Genomic DNA, 18,531 nt, shown 5'->3' with positions numbered 1-18,531 from the left:
AGGAGGCAAGTGGGCAGGAGTGGCCAGAGATCACTGTAAGACACTAGAGCTAACTTGTCTGTAATAACACTGTTTGCTTTTGGGTAACTGACCTCATGTCCTTTGACAGGCAATACGTGGTCCCAAAGTGTGGAGATGTGTTTTTATGAGAACATGCACCAAAAAGGCTTTGGGCAACATAAATATCACAAATCTCTTAATGTGTACATTGACTAAGTTCTTTGGATTTGTGAGCTTGTAAAACAGGAGAAAAACAATATTTAAAAAAATTAAAACTATCATTGAATCTGGACAGAATATCGTCATGTTATCATATAACATTTATGTTACCCACTATTTGGCATCAGAAAACCTTACAGAGACTAAAAACCTGGATACAAAAAATCCCTTGTTTAGTGTGTTGAATAGATGAAAATAAGCTGCACTCGTTCACCTTCGATACCAGAGCTTTAACATCTGACGTGACGTCACGGCGTGTGAGCGCGGCGCTGTGCAGTAGAGGGCGCAGCGGAGCTCCTCTCGCTGGAGCAACCCACAATCTGGTTCACTGCAACTCTCAGCAGCTCTCAGGGAGCCTCCCAAGCCAATGGAGACAGCATGCCCGCGTTTTGCAAACCGTCACGACAGCGAGTAGCTGCTGCGAGCCGCCCGTTCAGCTGCGTGTAGACAGAAACTCGCCAACAAAGAGGAGGACCAGCGCAGCCAGCAGTGCAGTTCATCTCTAACAGACAAGCGGGGGCAGGTCGAGGGATATAGGTCTGAAAAGTCCCATAGTTCACGTTCAACATGAAGAAAAGCCATTTGGTCAAAAGGGTGAGACGCTGATGTGTAAATGTTGAATAAATTTTATATACATTTGTATAATAAATTCATAGGTTAATGCTGTTTAGCACACCTTTGTGTAGCAGAAGAGCTGCACTATATTTTTCTGTTACTGTCGTAATGCGTGTAAGTTGTGATGTCTGTTTTTTGTGACTCGTTCTCTTGCCTTTATCTAACGCGTAGCACAGAGTTTTAAAATAGCTTTAACCGTATGTGTGTGGGTGGCGTTCCCTGAGGGCGATAAGTACAGGTACAATATCTTTATTCTGTTTATATAATATTCAGGCTAATTGGCCACACCCTTAAAGTGAGCCATAATTAAAAGCCGCTGCGTGGAATCTATTGCCATGATCAGCAGCGCATGCCATATTTATATGCCAAAAAATTAGGTTATCAGAGTGGGTTTGTGTAGGAGAGGCTTTTCATTTTTAATTCCTCTGTTATGTAAGGCTGGATTTACTCTCCTTACACGCAGGGACTTCAAGATGCCAACCAGCTGTCATCGCAGCCGGACAAAGTAGGCTGGATCCGCAAGTTCTGTGGCAAGGGCATTTTCAGGGAAATATGGAGAAATCGCTTTGTGATGCTGAAAGGGGACCACCTGTATATTTTTGAAAAAGAGGTGAGTTGAGTTCTCTGAGATGCAGATTTTTGGATTTTTCAACATCAGGCATTACGCCCCACAAGGAGAAGTAGCCTATGTTTAATTTATGAAGGATTGTCATTGAAAAACAGTAAAAAGTGCATTTTCTTCCCCTGCATTTGGCTGTCACAGTAGCATATGATCAGCCTATGACTTTGTTTAATAAAACTAGGCATTCGTATAATTACACATGCTTAGATTTTATAGGCAGAAATGACTCCTTACCCGATATTCAGATTTTGGACAGTGGAATCTGGCAATTGAAATTTATCATAGACATATTCCACACAACATTCTGAACAATTTGGGGAGAATGATCTAACTGTGATTTTTCTGATTTTATGACTGTGATTTATGCTTTTATTCTTTATAAATTGAGGCCTAGGCTTTTGGCTAAGAAGACCAGCACATCCACTTCTGACAGCTTAAAGCTTGAACAGTGAACGCAGCTTTCCAGACTGCTAGTTAGTTGTAGTTGTGCTGTCATGCACACAGCACATGGATGTTTGGTTGCTTCTGATCAGTCTAACTCATGTACAGGCGGTTCAGCTCTGTGTTGTAAGGGTTATATTTTCCCACAGCATTGTTCATAATGTAGGATATAGTTTGAATGAAGCTGTAGGGATTTTTAAACTGCACATCATAATTTAAAATTTAAAAAAAATTGTCTGGTTGGGTCGCACACCTTAATATATGCATATTATATATCCGGAAGTTATACAAATAAACCATAATCCCTTTTCATGGCACATGCTATAACTGAAAGGCAGTAAGAGTTGAGCTTTGTTATTGCATTAGTTGGTCTGTCTGAGTGTCTTCTGAATAATATTACCATTCACCAATCATGTCTTTGCAAAAGAAGAAAAAGTCAGTCACATTTGATGAAAATATAGAGCCCACTGGAAGGCCAAATCCAATTTCTGGTTCACTGGAGGTCCAACACATCCCTGTAATGAAATCAGCTGTGCACTTGAAGCATGAGCACACGAATGATGATGATTTTCAGAGAAGTGCAGCAGCTCTCTCATGTCATAGCCTGAAGGCCAGTTAGTTTTGCAGCTCTGTCACTTTGGGTAGCAAGAGGGAGGAGTGTACCGATACAATGAGACACACACTACTCCCCCCTCCAGCCCCCTCCAACCCCCCTCCACAACCACCAAATTTCAGCCTGGCCCGTGCCTTTATCCTTAAGATAACTGAAATCACATTAAAATTGTTGCTGAGTAGCTCGCCCCTCACTTGCTCAGCTGCAGTCTTTTGGATGCAGTACAATTGCCATTACACACATTAGGAGATCAAAGCTGCAGCTGCAAATCTTTTTGTGCCTGAGGATGCCCAAGGCTCTGAATGCAAAGCCATGACACCCCCCATGCACACACAAATACACATGAATACACTCGGCTGTTATCTAACTACAGAGCACCTCTACATTCCAGCATCTGAATGAGGTTAGTAACAGCACATTGATGATCTGATAAGGAGAAAAGAAAGCAGATCTATTCGTTTTTGTACAGTCACTGGTAGAGAGCAGAGATCAGTTTCATACTTAGAATATTTGTCTGCTTCTTTCATACTCAGAACATGCTGTGATGTACTGATGATGACTGCATTCTCTGGTGTGGTTCTCCTACTGGAAGCAGTTGGTACATAATGTGAGTTGAGGTGTCCTCACTCATCCATTCATTCAGTAAAAAGATATTGAGGATGAGGTTGAGCAAGGGGACAGCAAAGCATTTAAGCTATTATTGGCCGATGTGAGTATTCATAATTTTGGTTGTTCATCCAAAAGCCAGAACATGTAACCTTTGTTTTGGTCAAGTACCAAGACCTGATCATAACCTCTTGAATTGCCTTATTAATTACTTGAATGGCATTGAGGATGGCATGAGCCAAAACAAAAATTGTAAAAATAAAATGATATAAGCAACTAAAATCTCTTGCTTTGTTGAGTGCGGGCCTACATGCTTTTTTTGAATTTTGGATTTTGGAGAACCAATGCACCATAAGCCACATAAAAAGTGCAGGGTGGGCATTCCTCATTTTTCCTTAAATTAATTAATCATACAGTAATGATGCCAATTATTTGAGCCGTAATTTTAGCTCAACAAGTCCTTAAAACTCCAGCTATGTTTTGTCTTATTTGATGTTCTTGTCTTATTTTAATATTTATTAACAATTTTGGAAGCATTACTGAAGTTCTGAAAGTATAAGATCTTTTAGTTGGTGTGTATTTCCAAAGGGTTTCATCAATGGTGTTAATTCTATCAGAGCGAGCAGCATCCAGGCAGTATAGATAGCAACTTTCCATAAAAATAAATTTTATTTGCCTATCTGGAGACAACAGTTTTGAATATCCTATGCAGTGGCTTTCTCTGGTTATCTAGCCTACAGCAGTTGGTATTCATTTTATTTTCAGCTCCTGAAAAATCATGTGTAACTCTTTACACATCCTTTAATGTCATAAGTCTTATTAGCTAGTAACTACATGGAAAACAATTTAAAAGGAGCAAATTATTATCATGTAATATGAATAATTATCAGCTCTGGGCAATATGGCAGTATTTATTGTTGTTGTGTTGAATTAACATCACATAACATCACTATAAGCTTTCTGAGAATATCGTAGATGTAATCAGTACTTAAAAGATGATGAACAACCACATAATTAGTGCTGTTTAATTGGAATTAGCGCTGTGCAGCCTGTGAAACAATGAATAACAATCTTTGTATTCATAGTTTTTGGAGCTTATTTGTGTGTACAGACATGTCAAATTAAATGTTCTGTTACATATCATCTCTTGTGAAAATCTCTTGAAGTATTGTGACAATGTTTTTGTCACGTTACACTGTCATGTTATAGGAAATGAGCAATGAACATTACACCCACTCACAGGTTTGTGTAAGGGGTTTATAAGAGCATCTCTAGGCCTTTCAGTTGTCATTAAATGCTTGTTTAACAGTGACATATATAGTCTGTATATGGTTTACAATATCCTTCATTGGCAGCATTTCAGCCCCCAGGCACTCAGAGTTATTTTTGCCATCTGCAGCGACAGTGTCAGCAGGTTGCATCATACTGATGGTGTCGGCTGCCTCAGGTGTGTAGAGGCCCTGGGGGGAGAGTACGTTATCCTGAAGCAGACGACTGTGTGACAGGCCACACTGTACATCACTGTATTCTTTCACACTGCTTGAGACAGCCCTGTGCCTGCCAAGATGATGTCAGTGGAAGTAACCGTATGACGTAAATCGCTCTTAATAGGCATAGAGAGAAATGCTATGCATCAAGGAACTTTGATAAAAGGCATCTCTGTTCTTGGGTCCCTGATGCATCATATGAGGCCGTATGTGGAGAAAGTCAAGCTTCTTCCAGTGTCTGAGTGCTTACGCTTAAGCGCTCGCTATAAGTTTGGTGTGAATAATTGATAAGCTTGCACTTACTGTATGTAGGGTAAGGACTGCAGTGTATAGCACATCAGGTGGGCAAGGGCAAGGCAGATAAAACCATGTTAAATCGCAAACTGTATTAAATATAATTTATGATATGTATAATGGGTCCGATGTTTTGGATAAATCAGATCCAGTTAAAGTTTTTTAATAACTTTAATAAGTTTGTATCCAGAATCTAGTGTAGTTTAGATATTGAAGTCTGTCATTCAAGGACACATGAAAAGCCAAATTAGCCTTGCTTTTTTGGAATAGCAGAGCTCATGTAGAATGCAAACATTGTTAAATTTTCCAAATATACTGTTCACACCCCTCTTCATACAGGCCATATAGAAAAACTAAGCTGCAAAAACAGCCTGCTTTGAGTGAATTGTTTTTGTGATGTCATGAAAAAACTTTTTCTTGTAGCAGTTTAGCCCTGCACATTTATGCTGAAGTTGTAAAGGGTGTTTCAGCCCAGACTGCTTTTTGAATGAGGCACAATACAGGGCAAACAAAAGAGATGCTGTTTGCAAACATCAGTCTTAAAGGCACAGTAACAAAAATGTCCTGTTTAATTCTAAGCAATAAAGAGAGGTGGAAAAAGGGTCATGTTAAAATTAACTGAGACAATTTTATACAATTTTGGTAAAATATTGGTACATTAAACAACACAAATGTCATAAATGAACCTCAAAGAAAAAAAAAAACAAGAAAATACGTAGAATATTCTAGGGGAATTTGCATGACAGAATTAGATTCAAGAGCAGAACTTGTTTAAGCCAACCTGATATCACAATTGATGTTTTGTACCCAGTTAGTTCCTGTTCCCCCTAGTAAGCATAATTCATCATATTGTAGTATTTAAAAGACAAAACTCTTGGTTCCCCATAATCTTCCACAACAAAGCGTAATGACTTTTGTCCCACTTGTAAACATCTTCAGATTTTTGCTTACATCACAGTGATTAAAACAAGTTGGGAAAATAATATTAAGCGAAGATGTCATGTTCTACCTTACCCTTCAACCCTCACCTATCATTGTGTGAAAATGCTCTGCTAGCTGAGGCCCTCCATAATGTTTCATTTGGGAGTGTACTAATTAGATTTTATATAAGCAATAATTATTGTTTGCACAGGAAGCTTTAGGTTATTCTGATATTTTAGATAATAATAGATTGAAATAATCTAACTCAGGCTTTAAGATAGCAAAAACTTAGGAAATATTTGACTAGGCTAACAATAAAGTGATGTTCCAGAATCAGCCTTACTTTGATTGCATGAGTGGCAGGATAGTAAGTGAATCCTAATACCAGCTCAGCCCTTTCTGAAAGCTCTCATCAGAACTGAATCATGAAACCTGCACTTCACAGCAGTACACTGTTTGATTTATGCATGAGCTTTGTAATTTGTGGTGTAAACTAGTAAGACTGATCTAACAGAGGTTTATTATAGATGTAAATGTGCCTGCTACAACAGCAGTGTAATCACTCACACAGTGAATCATGATCTGTTAGTTTGCCTAGCATTGTCATTTATTTTCGAGTGGCACAAGCCTGAGAGGTTTGCATATGCCCATTATTTTAATGATGTTGATTTCTATTTTGGGAGAGCTGGATGGCCTCAAAAATAACGTTGCCAACCAGATTTAAGAGTGTTTTCCGCTATGATTCAAGGGATTTTGCAAATCCTTTTTCTACCTTTAATTCCAACCTAGTTTGTACAGAAATAAACCCTTGGGCATGTAATTGTAGGGTATTCAATTTATGTTGACTACAGTTTGGAGCCAAACTAATAGGAACTTCCTTCATGGTTCCCCTGTGAAAGCTTCCAGCCCAGGCTCTCTGTTCATAGTCCCACTGTTCTGTTTGCCATGCATTTACAGTGAACAACTTGCTGTAGAGCAGCCATGTTTGTAACACAGACCCTGTGGTTTTATTTCTAGTGCTACGTTCCAAATATCATTAGCGCACTGCTGGAAATTCACATCTTCATTAAGCAGCCAAGTCATACAGTCATGCTTCATACCAGAAGAAGTCCTACAAGTCTTATGTTTTCAGTATTGCTTTCTGAGAATGATGGCCTCACCATGTTAATAAAAGCATGCAAAATTCATAACAGGACACTTAACGAAGCTTATGTTTTCCTTTTTGTGATTTTTGTAGTGAGTTGAAAGTCCTCGCTGTCAGTATGAGTTTGGTTGGTTAGCAAGTTATTTTTGGATGTGGTTAATCCTGGGATGAGGATGGCCCCCTGCCTGAAACGTGCTGGGCCAACAGCAGGGGAGTGAAATATTGATGTGATGGAGGGAGGCCATGCGTGTTCCTTCAGGGGTCTTTTGCCCCATATTAACATTAGCATGCGCATTCTCTCTCACTGTCAGCGCACACTCGTATTATAACCTCAAGAGGCTGGTTAACTAGGAAGAATGAGGTTACGTGCACCAGTGTTGGGTACACCTTTATATTCCTTCTTTGTCTGTTTTTTTATTAGAGTGTGTTCCTGTTGAGTATATTGCAGTATATCTGTCTGCTAATGAGGGTGGGGTTGCAGTGCTTTTACTCGTGCTGTTTGATATTACACTTCACGAACTCCAAGCACTTTGATCTTTTTTGCCTTGCGCTGGCTCACTGACAGTGGATTCCTTTGTTGCTCATTTCTGTTGCTATGGTGAATGCCTAGCAACCATACAGAATTGTGACCCAGTATGCTGTATCTGTCCATGTACCATCTAACTGAGCCTATGAAGCCACTACAGTTGGGCCGACGTACAGAGGTGCCACTGATATCTCTTATTCCACCCACAGTCTCGACGTGAACTCCTGAGACCTGAACTGTGGCCCTCTGGGAATTGTAGGCCCAAAAGGGAACAGCTTCCTGACCCCACTCTCAGGCTCAATAAAGCTCTCCATTTTTTTGACTTAGCTAGCTTTAATGAGGATTGACCTGTGTTTAAATGAGGCATTTTCACAGACGGGTCACTGGCAGAATAATAGGAAGAGAGGCTGGACCAACGGAAAAGAGTTTACATAGTCCACTTTCCTTTGTCTGAAGCAGAATGGCAACTCTAAAGCTTTGTGTTTTGTTTAAGCACTTAATTTAACGATGGACTTTCAAGAGATTTTAAATTAGCCATAAAAGTATGTATAAGTAACAAAACCTTGTTCACTAAATTTCCAAACAGGTAACTTTACAGGGAATTGAGAAGACATTTTCTTAAATTTTAATATGTTATATTATATATGAATAAGTTATATGAATAAATTGATCCATTCATAATGAGATGTTTTCACAATGTAAAGAGCAGCTTGTATTATCAAATGATGCAAAACAATAATAATAAAAACAATTGAGGTTTTCATACAACAATGACAAAATACAACATAGCTCAATTTATAGCTCAATATAATGTAATCTCCATAATCTCAAAGCTGTTTAACATATTTTTTTTATCTCAGATTTGATGGATTAGATACTGACAACCTTTGCTTGCATTCAAAATTCATTAATAGCTAATTAATAATTAAGTGAATATTCTTCGGTGTTTAATTCTTTTGCCATATGTAGTATGACGCCTGATTTTAAACATTCACAACTTGGAAGGAATGCATGTTGGATATTGTTTGAGATGACATTAGTAATCCCTTTTTTAATTTGTAGTTATGTCTTTGTGGAGTGAGCTTTGAGCACTCTCTGTCCCAGCATGTGCCTGACACTAACAGTGATCAGTAATTACCCCTATCCCTCAGGCTGAAGTCAATATGGCCTGCTGTGTCCCACTGTCAGCAGCACAGTCAGCGTGTGAAAGGGCCGCAGATGGCTGTCAATAAATCGACATATGAGCATCAAATTGTACCCTTCTATTTGGTGGAGTGCTCCAGTTGTGTGGATGCTGTTAACTATTTTTTCCCTTTTTCTGTAGATGAAGAATGATGGGAAGACACATGAGGTGTTTGATCTGGCTGAGTATGAGCGCTCAGAGGAGGTGCGCAAGGCCAAGAGCCACAGCAAGAAGAACCTCAGCAAGTTCACCCTCCTGCGCTGCCGCCAGTCTGCAGCTCGGGTGAGTCCTCGCAGCATGAACTTAAGTCTCCTTTAAATGAGAGGCCTATCATAGAAAAGGTCTGGTATCTAGTTCTTTAGTAAGTCCATGTGGTGACATGGTATTCAAAATGCATAGCCAACCAGATTTGTGTTGTAAACTGTTCCCTCTATACCAATGTGTGTTGGTAAGAAATGCACACAATCTTCCTATTGTATCATATTTAGTTTATTAGCTGTGTTTGGTTTATAGTCTGCTTTAATTATTTTTTAGGCCAATTTAACTAACAGATAATGTAAACTTATAGCCATCAATTAATATTAAATCAACACACACTTTACTCATGCCATTGTTAAGTTACTCCAGTGCAAAACAAAGGAAACAGACTTCAGGCACCAGACATGTCTTGTCTAATCAACTATATTTGGCATATGGAGAAAATTGTGAAAACTAATGGTTTACTTATGAATCAGAGATGAGAAACATTCAGGGCTCCCAAGTGGTGCAAGTGAGCATTGACCCTATCATGAGTAGACTGATCATAGCAATGTATCTCTTAACATATATTAATGGTAAAACGGATGTTGATGTTACAACATTTATTAGTTCAATCCCCAGTGATACCACAGCTATCCATGGCTGGGAGTTCAAGAGTGCCTGACTGCTAGTGATGCTGGCCAACATGAGCGTCTGTTAGCTGACATAACAGAATTGGCAGCTGACCTGTCTATTGACATTGTGTGCAGTTATGCCCGAAAGATGCATTGCTGCTTCACATGACTCAGAGGAAGCACATGCTAGTTTTCACTGTCCCAGCTTAGTACACTCTCCAAAAAGATGGTTCTTTCAGGGTTCTTTAGTAAAGGAGAATTAGAACCATAAGTTCTGTGTATAAACATTTCATGCCCAAGTAGTTCTTTGCATGGTGAACTAGTTTATGAGATTGATGGTGAATGTGTTGTATATGATTCTGTGTACTGTAGAACCTTTTTGAAAATGGTTCTATATAGCACCAAAGATGGTTCTTCTATTGTTACAATATCATGTTTGTAACAGTAGAAGAACCCTTTTGGTGCTATATAGAAACACATAAACACATTCTCCATCAATCAGAAAAAAATAAATAAATAAAATTTCACCATGCAAAGAATTAAGTGCTTCAATATAGAACCGTTCCCTTTACTAAAGAACTCTTGTAGAACCACCCTTTTTAAGAGGGTAGCACTGGGCTAGGTAGAAGGATAAGAGCGGTTAAAAGTCTCCCTTCCCAAAAAAAAAATCCTAATAGGCCCCATTATGAATTACACTAAAAGATTATCAGTTGTACTGTATATCTGTGTATTCAATAAAACATCTGGCTAGTCATTTTTAGATCCACTGTCCACATTAAATTCTGTTCATTACAACTGACCGAGACAAACAAGGGCACAATCAAAACTGAAACTATTCCAAATGCAGTCAGATAATTAAAATGCGGTTTCTTCTACAGTACATTCTTTTGACAGATACATGCACTAATCCTATTGCTCTGCCGCTGCGAAGCGTATTCTTTCTTGTGGAAGACAGAACACATAATGAACTTCAGTCCAGCTTCAGTTCTAGACTGCACTGAACTGCTCTGTCACAACTACAGCTTCTCTCGCTAATATATGTGTCATCCACTGTGAGTGTCCTGTCACTCATAAGGCACATAGAGTCTTTTAATATGCATGTATCTTCATCCTGTTCAATTTTCTCTAAAGATTACTTCATGTATTAGCTTTACATCTTATTAAATATGCTAGTTGTAGAATATTAGATTTCAGTAAATTAATAATTCATCATTTTTGCAAGGTTTTGAGAGCTGGGGAGTTTGCACGTCACATTTCTTGGATGAAAGTTTACTTGTCGTGTGTGAAATGATTTAATAGGAAAATCTGTGTTGCTTATATCTAGACAAAACTGATCAGATAAGTGGTGAGTGTGTGTGTGTGTATGTGTTAGATTGTGCATTGTAAAAAAGAGAAAGAGAGCTCCGGGATTAAGAAATAATTCTTATCTTTCCTTATCTCTTCTAAGTTTGTTAAGATGCAAAGCCCTCTGCCTTTACCTCATTCTGCTTGCTGTAGATTGAGCCAGACTTTAATTCATTTATGGTGATTTTAAGGAGCATGTGGAGATGCTTTACAGCAGAGTTTGGCTGGCTTTGTGCTTCACGCAAAGCTTAAATCCTAGCAGCGCTTGTAATCCGCCTCTCTTGCTCTCGCTACTTCTTTCAGCACTGCTATCAAAATCATTGACTAAACAGTCCTGCTCTTGATATCAGAAGATATTAGGAATATATTCTGGAAAATAAAACGTTGGATACAGTTTCCCATTAATGTCTTTCCCTTAGACGCCCAATCTCATGTTTTTGGCTGTTAGTCCGGAAGAGAAGGAGTCTTGGATCAATGTTCTGAACACAGCTATTATCAGAGCCAAGAACCGTGTTCTCGATGAGGTGAGCAGAAAGCGTCTTTCTGGTTCTTTTTCTTTCTTTCTCATTGTTTTAATCTAATATTGCAGCCATAATTGTTTGTTTCTCAGTCTTATGCTCCCACGCCCACCCACGCTTTCCTATGTCGGCATTTGTCCTCTGCTGTTTTTGTCCACAGGATCTGTCCATATCTATTTCTGCTCTTTTCTCTCCCCCTTTTGGTCTGTTGCTACACCCCTCCTCCCCATCTGTCTCTGTGTATAGGTTTGCATTCTTTTTGCACCATTAGAGAGGATACAGCTGAATTGGATAGAAAGATTTGTCTTTGTAATCCTTTTTGAGGGAACCACAAAGCACTGCAGCTGACTAAAATGTACTGTCATTACTGTCCCTCTGCTGGACGTCCTTTTGAAAGACATTTCAGCTAAATGCTTTGTAGCCGACATAAAGCTTGATGGCTCTGACAGGCAGAAATCAGATAAAGTCAGTTTAAGAACGCAGGTAAGCTTAGTTACTTATTCCATGATTTCTGCCTCAGTGAAGCAGCTCGTTTTAGAAAAAGCCATCCCTGAATGTTGTAATATCATTTACCTTTAGTTTCCTGTATGCAAAAAGCTAACAACAGCCTTCTGTTAGAGCTCGGATGTAAGCTGTGAACTCTGTTCGACTGTAATCCCGGTGGTACTAACACTTCATCTTCTGTGAAAGTGTGAGGTGTGAAGGCACAGCATATGAACTCACTCTAAATTGGTGAATTAAGCAGTTCCTATATATGAGGCACATTCTACACATGGAACCATGAGATTGCTTGCAGTGTTGTCTACGTTAGAAACATTTAGAATTAATTAGCACTTTTCACTAAATTTAGCTAGCTGTATCATATGTCATGCCTTGTTAATTACTAACCTTAAAGGACATATTAAAATTCATATCAGCATTCTGAACATTTATGGCAACAGTCAGACTTGCTTTACCTAGCATTTTCTCCATTTTTCTCTCTTCAGGTCACAATCGAGGAGGAAAGCCTGTTGGCTCACCCGACACGTGATCGTGCCAAGATCCCACTTGGGCGCCGCCTGCCCACGCGGGGTCATCTTATGGCTGTGGTGGGTGGCGTTTCAGTATTGACCTTGAGCTCAGTCAGAAGTCAGTTGTTGTTTTTTTGTGCAGATTGCTGAATGTTGGTGGAAAGTACTGGCGTCTCTGTTCTAAAATGTTTTCTTTAAGTCTGAGCATGTAATACATCAATACTTGCATGCAAAGATTTGGGCACCCCTGGTCAGATAAGATGTTTGTTGATTTTCGAAGTGAAAATAAATCAACACATCTTCTATAGAGAACACACTTCAATGCACAATTACTGTTTATTCTTGGAGTTTAACAGACTGTAAAAAAACAAAGTATTTAAGGTGCTATATCTTTTGCACAGGCCATGTTTCATGCTTTATTTTTTTCCCAATATGGTAAATTCAATAAAAAAGTAACTTTGCTTTAAAATGTGCAGAGCTATGTTCTCTGTAGAGGATGTATTAACTTATTCTCACTTAGAAAATCAGTGAAGCATGTAATTTGACAAGGGGCACCCAGACTTTTGCTTAAGACTGTATATATCCCAGCATCCCAAGAATCTCAAGATAAAGATGGTGTTGGAAAGTTTGGTTTTCCACTTGCCGCAGATGTCGTCAATCAACCAAGACATGTTTGCAGTCCAAATTTTGCTTCTATAGTTTTGAACTACACTGTTAGAATTAAACGTACTATGCAGGTACATGACTCATTCATCAAGGTTCATCAAGGTACAAACAATGTAAGTGTAAAGGTACAACAGTGGTTTTAAGGTCCAGTTGTGTACCTTACATGAGTTTTTCCTAGTGGAAAAGTAGATGTTTGTACCTTTTCAGAAACAAATGTTTTAAATCAGAGCATTAAAATAAAAAGCCTGGAGACAAGACAGGGTGTGTGGAGTCAATACAACCTAGAAAATATTATTTCAGTGGATTCTGGTACAGTTATGTTCCCTGACTAAAGGTACTGGGACGTACCCCTGAGGGTACCACCACAGTGACAAGAATGATTGCTGACAAACACTCAAACTCAGTAGTCATCCAAATAGCCCAAATCATTTCTGTAAAAATACAAAATTTCTTTGATCCCTCTTAAACCACATTCAGGTCTTCATTAACATCACAAACACCTACCATTGTTTAAAACACAGTATGACTTACTGTGAGCTATAAAAAATGAACCGAACTTCATTGCTACATGCAGCCACTTTAGACATTAGTTTAGTTAGTTTTTATAGGTCACAGTAAGTCATACTGAGTCCTAAACGACATAGTCAACTCTGCACAACCTTAATGAACTCCTGGGAGCAGTTTGAGCAGGTCGAAAGACGTTTTGGTGTATTTTTACTGAAAGGATTTTGGCAATTTGGGTGACTATTGAGTTAGCAATGTTAGCCTTGCCACTCCAGTTCTAAATTGAAAAAGCAAAACTTTAATGATCGACTACTTCTTAGGCAAGTAAAAAATGTTGCAAATTTGATATTATGTTGAATCATTTCTTAACCGAAACTACTAGAGTAGAACTTAAAGTCTATAGTTTAACTGTGTTCATCATTCTCAGAAATGCATATTATATTCATGGTAGATACTGAAAAATTGTCCTGTCCATGTTTTGCTCGCAATTGTACTCTGTATAACAGCCGTTATGAGGTTAGACAAGCTTTACAGAATATTTGGAAAAAAATCTCATTCAAAAATTACATTTATTTTGTATGTGTGTGAAAGGTTAAACTATTTAAATATACATAATTAGCATGGTGGCAAGTTTATTGTCTTTTCCTACCTTCCTAGTTTTTATTTAATTATAACAGCATAGCCCAGCTTTGTAGTGTACCACTTTATACCGTAAACTAAATCTTGTCTGGTGAATCTAAACTCCAGCCTAAATCATTATGCTGAAGGGGATTCTTGCTCGCATTCTCTGAGGCCTGTCTAACCTCACAACAGTTGTTACACAAAAATGCATTTGTGAGCAGAGAATATGTCTATTCATGATTGTCACTGGATAAAAAGCCTTTAAGATTAGTAACTTAAATGCCTGGAGTTTAAGTGGTTAAAATTTCTTCTTTATTATTTAACCAAGTTAAAAATGTTTTTAGCCAGAATTGAGTGCTAAAATGCTTCAGTGATTCTGAGAATGATGGTGATGCACCCACAGGCCTCCACTTCTTCAGATGGGATGCTAACTCTGGACCTGGTGCACGAGGAGGACGCTAGCATGCTGGAGGAGGATTATGCAGTGTGGGTAAAGGACCATCGGGGTAACCTGGATGTTCTGGCTCCTGGGCGGAAGCGCGCTGGCACAGATGCCTCCAGGCCTCGAGTCACCCCTGTAGAGGCCAGGGTGAAGACCAGCAGTCTGCCCCGTGGGAGTGAGCTCTCATGGAGCCACCAAAGCCAGACTCATACTCCTCAGCCTGGCAAGAAGATGTTGGCTCAGGGTAGGAATCGCTGTGGCTCCATGGATGATGCTTTGTCTCGTGGAGAACGAAGGCCCATCAAGAGGGATGGTTTCAGTCACCAGGCCACATTAGCCCAGAGTCCAACAAGCCACCTACAGGACCTCATCAACCAGCGGCTACAGAGGACACAGGAGCTATTGGCCAAGGTACAGGAGCAGGAGCCGCACAGGGGCCGAATGGGCTCCTACACCCATTTGAGGGGCGTTGATTCCCCAAGGCTGCGACACTTAAAGGGTTCAGAGTCACCTCACTCCAAAAGCTCCAGCTCTCACAGCTCAACTCACGGCAAAAGTGTAGAATCTTCTCCTCAACTTAAGGCCAGGGATTCACCAAGCTCAAAGACAAAGGACTCACCTCGTGTCAAAGCAAAGGATTCTCCTGGTTTGAAGTCCTCAAAGTCCCCTCACTCCAAGGGCAACTTCCGTTCGAAAAGCATTGACTCTGCTGATTCAAAGGGTTCCAGCTCCCCCCGTATTAAATGCATCGACCTGACCCATATCAAGAGTTCAGACTCTCCTCTTTCTGCTGGCTCCATTTCACCCCATTTAAAGGGTATAGACTCGCCCAATTTGTGGCTTACAAATTCACCACATTTTAAAGGGCTAAAGGGCACAGACTCTCCTCTCAGTGAGGTGCTGGACTGGGAAAGTAGAAGGGCAGCAGCTGAACGTCTGCTACAGGAAGCTATCTCCTCCTGGGAGGAAGCAAGGGAGGTTCTAGCAGAGGTAAAGGAGCTACAGGCCAGACAGCAACGGGCAGAGCAGAGCAAGACTGCAGCTCCCTCCACACCCTCAAAGGACGACAAGCATGAAAGCCTCTGATGCCCCTATTGCCAGTCACAGTGCTTTATATGACTCATAGGCCTATTCCCATGAAATGATGTGAGACATCACAATAAATACATGAAATGCACTGGGAACTTTTTTGTAACTATTTTCTCCAGTAAATTTTCTCACACTACATTATTCATTGGCGCTCCAACACCACAGTCCTTTATCTTTGCCCTGTAAATTACTGTAATTTTACTGCAAGTTTTTCCCTCTCCCAGCTAATGTAAAGGTGCACTTTTTTGCTGTTGTTAACAGAAGATTTAATTTTTTGTTGTACCACCCTCAGTGGACCTCACTGGTTTGTGGCATACTTTTCACAGTTGCCCTCAAGGATAAATCTGTTTCGAGGAGTGTGTGATGAGTTTTCTGTGCAATATAGAGCAGTGGGTTTCAGTTCTAGGTCAGATTTGTTCGTGACCCAGACACACCACCCAGTGGTGTTGTTGTCATGCCCTCGTGGGCCACTTGGCCATAATGTGGATTTCATTATAAGCTTTTTGCGATATTACAGAAATTAACATGTACATACTTTGAAAATAAAATGTTAAATTATCTGGATTAAAGAGTTTTTTATTTACAGAGAATATGGTTTTATATAGTTATTGCAGTCATGCAAAAACCTTGTGTCTCCATTTTTGTTTTTTTTTTGTTTTTTTTACATAATTTGAAAACTCTTTGTTACAGTTACCATTTGCATTATCTTAAAATTGCATTATGAACACACCACAGAAGTGGTCCAGAATTACTTGGAACTTCCATTACAACTTACGAATATTTTCTTTACTTCTCCTGTAAAGTCACCATTTTGGAGATAAGAGGTTTTGTTCTGACAGTGATGAGACAAATTATATACTGTAATTTTGTATACTGTACGTTTGGTAGTCATGTATGGTAGTGAGTTTGTGAACGAGCAATGCTCATTTATTATTTTTCTTTCATTTCTGTGTAGTTATGACTATGAGGTATTATGTGAGTATCTCTAATAACATTCTCCATTCTCATCCAATTAACTTCTCCATGCCCCGCCCACAAATGCATCATTTTGTAGCAACTTAATAGAATGTTGGCAAAAATCCAATTTAGCTTAATGAGAAATTGTAGCACAAAACAATGTCTGAAAATTCAGTCTTATGAATTTCAAATGATATTTATATTGTATGGGTGTGAAAGGTTACACTGTTAGATTGTTTTTATGTTGTGTAATGAAGCCACTGTTAGCATGATGGCAAATTCATTGTTGTTTGTTGTCAGATTCACTGCCTAGTTTCAGTTAGCAGCAATAACATAGTCCAACTTGGTGCCATAGCCATTTAACACCTGTTAAATGAGCAGAATCCACCAGCAGTCCTCACTTCTAAAACCTTAGAATAATTCAGTCATTTTCTATTATTTTCCATATAATTGCTGCAGTGTAAGAGTGGAACAGAGCAAAAGTGGATTGTAAGTGTCTTGAGGTTTGAATTGACATAAATTATTGCTTTTGTTTTTCAGACCTATAATTTTGCTTTGCATTGTTTGATCCAAAGTATTTATTTGAGTTGAATAAAACTGCTTGTTACCCCAGCTTGAACTGACAAACCATTTTTTACAGTATGAATACTAAGCTTTAGTCGGTGAATTTAAAGGGTTATTCTGAAAATGTCTGTGTTGTGAATCTAAATACAAACCTATAGGTTGAATGGGGTTTTTGCCAATGTTGGATGCAAGGCTGGATAAAGCTTATGCAGCCTTTCACCAGTTGCTGTGAAACAATACATTTGGGGCCAGAGCTTTGGTCTTTTAGTTAAGCTCATTTATCAGGTCATACAGCCTACATTAGATCATAGTTTCGAGGAAGCCTCAGGTGTTATTACACTCTTTGAGCTATAACAGAATTCGTTCTGACTGTTCAGCTGGCCCAGCTGGTAACCATACGTGCACTTTCATAACTGTCGTTTAGATTGAAGCTCAGTGAAACACGTTCACCTCTGTTCAGAGGCCCTGCATTGTTTTGAATAATGATAGTGTTTTGGTCCCTAAAAGCATGCTAGTGAATGAAATCTTTGTGAGCCGCAGAAGCTACTTATTAACTTCATTTGATTCTCCAGCGGCATGATGATTATGGGCTTTTAATTACAGCTCTTGAAATAGATTACAGTAGGGTCAGCTGAATGTATACTGGGTGGGTGGGAGGTCATTGGTTATCTAAGTAGCCTTAATATATGGGCTATGTGTTTGCTCCTCATTTTAAGAGTGCTTTATTGACGTTCAATGCTCCAGCAAGAACATGATATTATAGACGAGTCAGTTATGATCACAAACAGTGATCGCAGTTTATATTAAGAAACATCCTACGATTAAATAAGGATCTATTTTGGCTGCTTTTACCTTGTTATTGGTTGGCAGAATAAAGTGAATCAAGAGCCACTACATTAATAATGACTTGGAATTGAAGCTTTGGCTATCCAATGCAGATTTAGCTTTAAACTTTGATATTAGAACATCGTAACCAATAGTTATGGCCAAAGTAACATAGTATAACTTTTTACTTTAATGTACAATAAAGTTATTCCACTTCCTATACCTTTTCATGTACCAATACATAAACATCCACAAAATGTAAGCATTTATAGAAAATGATCGCAATATTATTGTGCATCCCTAGTTTCAAGGCCTTAACATTACATTTAGGGGCACTCTTATTGATCCAAGCCTCTCTAATAATCTAACTTGAGTCATTTTAGCTCATTAGAGTTGTTGTCTGAATGAGTCTGAATGCAATTATGATTGATTAAATTGTGAATTTGTT

At 39.0% G+C, this 18,531-nt stretch overlaps 1 protein-coding gene across 1 annotated transcript; it reads left to right on the top strand.

Annotated features, from left to right (window-relative positions):
• Positions 1–525: 525 nt before the first annotated feature.
• Positions 526–17,706, top strand: plekho1a (pleckstrin homology domain containing, family O member 1a). The gene is made up of 6 exons (XM_017695458.2): positions 526–813; positions 1,298–1,444; positions 8,813–8,953; positions 11,307–11,411; positions 12,392–12,493; positions 14,610–17,706. Exons 1-6 carry the CDS (start codon positions 787–789, stop codon positions 15,732–15,734), a joined length of 1,647 nt encoding a protein of 548 aa, XP_017550947.1. The 5' UTR covers positions 526–786; the 3' UTR covers positions 15,735–17,706.
• The last annotated feature ends 825 nt before the right edge of the window (positions 17,707–18,531 follow it).

Source organism: Pygocentrus nattereri, chromosome 27 (assembly GCF_015220715.1).
Source record: "Pygocentrus nattereri isolate fPygNat1 chromosome 27, fPygNat1.pri, whole genome shotgun sequence".
Classification (NCBI taxonomy): domain Eukaryota; kingdom Metazoa; phylum Chordata; class Actinopteri; order Characiformes; family Serrasalmidae; genus Pygocentrus; species Pygocentrus nattereri.
The sequence above is the reverse complement of the archived record's forward strand: the minus strand, read 5'-3'. Positions and strand labels throughout refer to the sequence as shown.